This window comes from Notolepis coatsorum (assembly GCF_963971535.1).
Source record: "Notolepis coatsorum genome assembly, contig: SCAFFOLD_393, whole genome shotgun sequence".
Classification (NCBI taxonomy): Eukaryota; Metazoa; Chordata; class Actinopteri; order Aulopiformes; family Paralepididae; genus Notolepis; species Notolepis coatsorum.
Genome location: NW_028170770.1, coordinates 153022 through 160585, shown reverse-complemented (window position 1 = coordinate 160585; position 7564 = coordinate 153022). Strand labels below are relative to the sequence as shown.

The window sequence follows — 7564 nt, the reverse complement described above, 5'->3', positions numbered from 1 at the left end:
GTGTGTGTGTGTGTGTGTGTGTGTGTGTGTGTGTGTGTGTGTGTGTGTGTGTGTGTGTGTGTGTGTGTGTGTGTGTGTGTGTGTGTGTGTGTGTGTGTGTGTGTGTGTGTGTGTGTGTGTGTGTGTGTGTGTGTGTGTGTGTGTGTGTGTGTGTGTGTGTGTGTGTGTGTCTCTCTCCCCTGACTCTCTCCCATCTGTCCCCTGTGTGTGTCTCCAGGGCAGGATAAGAGCGAGGCAGCTCTGATCAGGCGTTTTTAAGGGCGATGGTGTCCGCTACAAGGCCAAGCTCATCGGCCTGGACGAGGTCACCGCCGCCCGTGGAGACAAGCTCTGCCAAGACTCCATGATGAAGCTCAAGGTAAGGACATCATGTGTGTGTGTGTGTGTGTGTGTGTGTGTGTGTGTGTGTGTGTGCGTGTGTGCGTGCATGCGTGCATGCATGCATGCGTGCGTGCGTGCGTGTGTGTACGTGTGTGTGTGTGCATGCACGTGTGTACAGTATGTTATTGGTATGGAATCATTATAACACCTAATTTGATGTTCACCATTGTTTTGCTTGAATTAAAAGTTAAAGGTCTAATTTGATGGAGAATGGGTTTTGCCTATAGTCTAATGTTATTTAGGCGCTGAGGACAAATTACATGACAAAGTGTTCTGAAGTATTTCCCTTTGTGATGTCATATACCAAAGGACACAAGCAATCAATTAGCTCTAATGAATCAATTAGCTCATTGGAGCAGGAACACTGCCTATACCTAATTCACTGCCTAGTTTGTAAAAGTACAAAATCTGGCGTGTGGAAATAAATAATTAGAATCAAAATTAGATTTAGACTAGTGTGTGTGTGTGTGTGTGTGTGTGTGTGTGTGTGTGTGTGTGTGTGTGTGTGTGTGTGTGTGTGTGTGTGCGTGCGTGCGTGCGTGCGTGCGTGCGTGCGTGCGTGCGTGCGTGCGTGCGTGCGTGTGTGTGTGCGTGCGTGCGTGCGTGCGTGTGTGTGTGTGTGTGTGCGCACGCATGCCTGTTCATGTGAGAAAGAGATTTTAAGTATATAAACTAGGACATCTTGTCCTACGTAGTTGTCCTGTGCAGAGACAGGGGGAGACAGGGGGGGGGATGTAAGTCAGGAGGAGGTCATAGTCTCGGGAGACAAGAGGGTCGAGGGTGAGGAGGCTCACCATATGGACGAGGAGGTGATTGGGGTGAGTGTCTCATTTGCATGGTCAGGAGGAGGAGAGCTACAGGGAGAGGGTGGGGAGGTGAGGCCCGGGTGAGGAGAGAGGAGGCAGAGGTGAAGAACATAATTGGGAAAGGAGGAGGAGATGGACAGGAGGAGAGAGAAAGAGAAAGAAAGAGAGACAGAGAGAGAGAGAGAGAGAGAGAGAGAGAGAGAGAGAGAGAGAGAGAGAGAGAGAGAGAGAGAGAGAGAGAGAACTAAATGTCACCCCATTAGAGGACTAAAGATGTTTGTTGTGCTTGCTGTGCGTCTATCCAAGCATTCCAAGGGGTTACAGTTCCTATAGGCTAAGTCAATATTTTAAGTCCTCCTTTTGAACTACATATCTAGTTGATATTATTCAAATGTATGTTGTGTCACTGGTCACAAGTGTGATGGTTTAATTAACGATAATACATTTTTACCATTTCAAGCAAGCGTTTGAGTGGCTTTGCAATTGATCATATTAACACGGCGGCCATTCTGCTCTCATGTCATGCTCAGTTTGGGATTCCTTTCCACCCTCAGGCCATGACATAAGAGCATAATGGCCGCCATGTGAATATGGTCAATGCTTTGACATTTATTTTTTCAGATAGAAGACAGTGCTAGAGAGAATCGTGTGGGCCAGACAAGATATTTTTGTATTGATCTGAAGAAAAAAAAATTGTCACAATATTAAAGTATGTATGATCCAAATGCAGGACATCATGTCGATTTTGCGGAACATTTGTAGACATTGAAAATAGAAGTCAATAGAAATAAAAAAAATATATAAATTGCATCTCCATCGGTTTTACTGGCCACTTTGGTACCAAGACACAGATTTGGTAAATCCAGAATGAAGGTTTCAGCACCATAGAATAGAATAGAATAGAATAGAATAGAAATACTTTTATTATCCCGTGGGAAATTTGACACTGCAAATCGCTCAACATTTAAACATTTAGACAGGACAGGTCACAAATTAGAATAATAACACAAATCAAATCAAGTTGCCTAGGATAAGAGTAGAGTAAAATAGAATAAAATGAAATGAAATAAAATATACAGAAATAAATACAGTAAGAATGTACTGAGCATGGGGGACGCAGTGTAAACAATTTGGTCAATATAATTATAATTTAAATCTAACTAAATGAAATATATATTCCAGTATTCACAGTGTCAAAAGGTGCAGTATGCTTCAGGTAGTGTATTGTCCTCCTTGGGTTCCTATAAGTCCTAGATCAATGTCTGGCAGCCGTCGCTGCCCCCTGTTGTGGAGCCTGGAGGCCGCTAGTGCCACTATTGAGCTGCCGCTCTGTGCTCAGTGATGCAGTGAGGCACAGTGATGCATTATATAGTCTGATGGCTGTTGGAATGAAGGACTTCCTGTGCTGTTCAGTGCTGCATTTGGGTAGTGTGAGCCTAGCACTGAACATGCTCCTCCTGTCAGCCAAGTCTGTGTATAGTGGGTGGGTGGGGTTTTCCCTGATGGCCTGGAGCTTAGCAAGGCTCCTCCTCTCCGCCACCCTCGCTAGAGAGTCCAGCTCCACCCCAACCACGCTGCTGGCCTTCCTGACCAGCTTATCCAGCCTGGTTGTGTCCACTGCTCTCAGTCCGCTGCCCCAGCAGGTCACAGCGTACAAGAAGGCGCCCGCCACCACCGACTCATAGAACATCCTCAACATCCTTGTACAGACATTGAAGGATCTCAGCCTTCTGAGGAAGTAGAGTCGGCTCTGGCCCTTCTTGTATAGTGCTTCTGCATGGAGAGTGCTTTGCATGTATAGCCTTCAGTGTTTATCTGGCTGGACCGTGCTTCTTCTTCTGCACAAGTTCACACCTGTCACACCACCAAGTTTGTTTGAAATGGTCCAAATCAAAAGTGAAATTGTTTCTATTTCTCTAGTTTTTATTCGCTTCGGTTATGGTTCACATTGCCAATTGAGTACCAAACCAAACTTTCTTAATTAACAAAGCCATGTGAGCACACTAGGTCAGCATTTTATTGAACATCATTTTGAATAACATACCTGCGAACATTATTCTGTGAAAAAGGGGCTTCAAACTTGCAGGGATATTTCTTAAATTGTTGGTAGTTTTGTCCTCATTCGTTTTGTCGAAGGCATATATATTTATTTTCTTAAAAAAAATTAAATGGGGGTTGTCGTTTATTTGGGCCGATAAGTCATTTTTCAGAAGTAGTGTTTTTCCAAGATGTGCAGCGTAATATTTTTGAGTTATGTGGTTAAAGAATTTTTATTCACCATGAGAAATTCTTCACTATGCATCATTCATGTACTTCTTTCAGAATAGATTTATCATCTGCAGAGAGTATTTTAGTTTGAATTGAGATACATATTCCCCAGTCTTTTGCTTAAGTGTAGTTGAAAGTCTATCCATCCCGGTCTGCAGGGGTGACGGGAGGACAAGCCATTGATCAGTCAGCTTCCTCCCTACTCACTCATTCAGACAGGAAATCCATCATATCTCATTCCCTGATCTCGTCTCTTCTTCTCTACATTCCACTCCTCCCTGTATCCCCCACCACTCAATCTCTCTCTCTCTCTCTCTCTCTCTCTCTCTCTCTCTCTCTCTCTCTCTCTCTCTCTCTCTCTCTCTCTCTCTCTCTGTCTCCCTCTCCCCCCAACGTTCTCTCTTTCAATTAAATTAAATTCAAAGTGCTTTATTGGCATGAAAAGATGCACCTTACAGCATGCATAATAACAACAGTATAGTAATTAAAACATTTAGTCACAAACAATAGCCAAAATCACAAAATATGTAAAAAAAAGAAGAAAATATATAAAATAGACTTGAACAAAGACCTATTTGGGACAACAAACTACAATAATACATGTGGAACAGTTACTCAGTGAGTATTTATCTCTATCTGCCCAGAGAGAGCGCTAGAAGTCAGTGTTTATGATAGATACTTTACTACAAGTGCTGCATCCGCAGACCTGCCTGACTGCCAATACAGTATAAACAGTATATCTAACTGTAACTGAGGGGTACAATTCCCTGACTGTATTGTTAGATATGGTATTTAATACCACTACCTCTTGTACTTTAACTTCTGGCCATCCAGTACATGATATAAATATGATGAACACTTTCCCACCTGATGAAACGAAGTCCACACAAATGTACAAATCGAATATTTAATATAGCAAAAGGTATATACAACGTTCACTTGTTTACACTTATGATTTGAAATGCACTTGTATGGCAAATGAGTATTCGTAGGTAAATCAACATTGAATGTCCAATCTCTGGTTACGCAGGGAGTAAGTATACAACCTGTTTCTTTAGGAAACTATAGCGATGGTACTTAGATGATTATAGCTGGATACACTAAGGGGGGGGGGGTCCCGCTGGTTGTAAGACAGTAGGAGGGGGGGGTTAGAGAAGCCGCTGGCGGTATCCCATCTGGCCGACAGTTTCTTGGGAGAATTCAAAGTCTTGAACACGGTGCCCACAGAACCTCGGTCCGCAGACGAATACAGCTGGACCCTCTGGTGGACGGTAGCTGCCGGTCCACAACGGAGAGACGTGAGGCGACCTCACTGGTGTAGAGCGCCGTCTCACCTGGAGTCCTCTCCGGGGGGTAGTTCCAACACTCCGCAGTGTTGGCCGTTATCCATGGAATAATCAAAGCACCCAAAGCATAATCCAAGCCGTGGAAGGCTCGCCGTCGTCCGGGTAGAGTAATCCAATATACAGGTCCAGCTCCTCGGATGCAAGCACCACTAGTGGTCTGCCCAGCCTGGTTAAGCGTCCAGATAACGTCAGGAACGATGGGGGTACTGATAACTTTATAACTCTAACCGAACGATGCACCATACATAAATAGACTATTATTAGCTTAATAGAATACGTCCAACTCGACGGTATAGTGCCAAACTATGACTATTCAACTATTAATCCACACAATATCTCAATGCCTATTCTGAGGCCAAGTAGGCCTTACTACACCACACGTGCGTCGTGGGTGAGGCTTCGCGTCTGTTACTCTGTTGGAGGGTAAAGAACTGGACTAAAAGGAAGTTCTACTTTACTTGCGCCATATATATATGCGCTGTGAACAAATAGTACCATTCGTATTTCGCCAGACGTATTCCTACGCTGGACCGGGGCTTGCCACGACATGTTGGGCGGCACGATTGAACTTGAACCTAGGGGTATGGCTGATGGCGCCAGGTTCTCGTCCAATGGTAGAATGAAACTATTATGGGCTGTTTAGTAGACTAAAGGGATATTCAGTGCATATTGTACAAGGAATATACAGGGGATATCAAACGATATACAAATACTATTTAAATATATATATATAAATAAATATATATATTCGGTTTAATCTGATCCTTCACAACAGCCGCCCCCTAATTAGTCCCACCTAATTAGCTAAGCAGAGACAGATTAACCGCACTGTCTACCACTCAAGGTCCGCTGTAAGGGTCAGTCAACTCACAAAGTCATGGGGTCATGGTCATCATCGATAGTGTCTGGGAGTCGGGGCAGTTCTATTAGCCTCGCCACGGGTCGTGTGTAAGTGCGCCCTTGGACGAGTACTTCAGCTGCTCGGACCTTGCCATCGGCACCGGTGATCACTTTGCTTACGCGGCCAGCCGGCCACATAGCTCTGGGTAGTGACTGGTCAATAATCATGACGACTGTTCCTTCTGTCAAATTGTCTCTCTCTTTTACCCACTTCTGGCGGGTCTGTAGAGACGGTAGGTAGTGGAGTAGGAAGCTGCTCCAAAACTTGTCAGCTAGTACTTGACTGTACCTCCACATTCTTCGGCCGTTCGCTTCTTCAGGCCTGTACATTGTCTGGGGTAGCGCGGGGTCCAGCCGCACCATTAAGAGTGTGTTGGGGGTGACTGGGTCGACATCTGCTACATCACTGGAGACGTAACCGAGGGGCTTTGAGTTCAATACTCCCTCGATCTCCGTGAGGACTGTCATTAGGACTTCCTCCGCCACAGTCTGGGCCCCAAGCACGGCGTACAGGGCTGTCTTTATAGAACGTACTTCTCGTTCCCAGGTTCCACCGAAGTGGGGTGCGTTCGGGGGATTAAACTGGAAGTCAATCTGGGATGGAGCGAGGTGGGTCTTAAGTTCTGGGCCCATAGCTTGGAAGCTCTCTCTCAGCTCTCTTTCTCCGCCTTTGAAGTTTGTCCCGTGATCAGACAACAATGTAGACGGTTTTCCTTTCCGTGATGTGAATCTTCGGAAGGCCATAAGGAATGAGTCTGTGCTCATGGTCGGAAGGAGCTCGATATGTATCGCTCTGGTGGTCATGCATTTGAATACAATACCCCACCGCTTCTCGGTTCCTCTTCCTCTCTTTATATACAACGGGCCAAAGCAGTCCATGCCTGTGGAGTGGAATGGCTTGTCGCCGAGTCGGAGGCGACAGGGAGGTATGTCAGCCATCCGTGGTATGCTGGGCTGCGCGCGCCACTTACGGCAGTCTAGACAGGTTCGCTGGAAGCGCCGCACTGCTTCTCTCCCTTGCAGTATCCAATAACGACGTCTGATCTCCGCGAAGACTCTCTCTGCTCCTGCGTGGTGTACATCCTCGTCGTATTTCTTTATGATCAGCTCTGTGACCTTGTGTTGGCTGTTCAAGACTATCGGGTACTTAACGTCATCCGGTAGATTGGGGGCTCTCCGCAGGCGACCACCCACTCTGATGAGATTATGGGCGTCACTCTCGGGTGCCAGGTGGAGCAGTCTGCTGTCTGATGGGACTGGGTTTCCTCCCTGTAGACAGTCTAGCTCATCGGGGAACGAGTCTCTCTGGGCTCGTTGTAGTAGAAGAAGTTCTGCTTCTTCGTAGTCAGCTGCTGACATGTCAGTGGTGGACTGAATCTCTGGGTGGTGCCACAGGAATGTTCTTTGCTGCGCACTCTCTAGGGTAATGCAGTCATCTATGTTGGGGTCTGTGGAGGCGACTGTGCTCAGTCCACAGAACATAGGTTTCTTGTTCTCAGCCTCTTCGTTACTTGCTTCCCGTGGGGTGGGCGTAGGCCACTCTCCTTCCGGGAGCTTGAGGAATTCTGGTCCGTCACTGTAGATGTTGCGACGGGTAAGGTCATCCAGAGACATTCCCCGGGTGATGACGTCAGCTGGGTTGTGTTTGGTGTCCACATACCGCCAGCTCGCTGCTTCTGTTAACTCTTGAATCTCGGTGACTCTGACTCCCACGAAGACTTTGTATCTGCATGAATCAGACTTGATCCATGTGAGTACTGTCGTGGAATCTGACCACAAGATTGTTCTGTGCACCGGAATGGTGAGTTCACGTTGGGTTAACGTGGCTAGATGCGCTCCTGCTAGGGCTGCGCAGAGCTCTAG

The 7564-nt window shown here is 46.3% G+C and overlaps 1 protein-coding gene across 1 annotated transcript in view; it reads left to right on the top strand.

Annotated features, from left to right (window-relative positions):
* Positions 1 to 217: 217 nt before the first annotated feature.
* Positions 218 to 7564, top strand: part of dab1a (DAB adaptor protein 1a) — a gene marked incomplete at both ends in the record, with an annotated part of 74840 nt that continues 67493 nt past the window's right edge. The window contains 2 exon segments of the mRNA XM_084339311.1: positions 218 to 252; positions 254 to 358. Coding sequence (XP_084195437.1) covers positions 218 to 252; positions 254 to 358 — 140 coding nt within the window.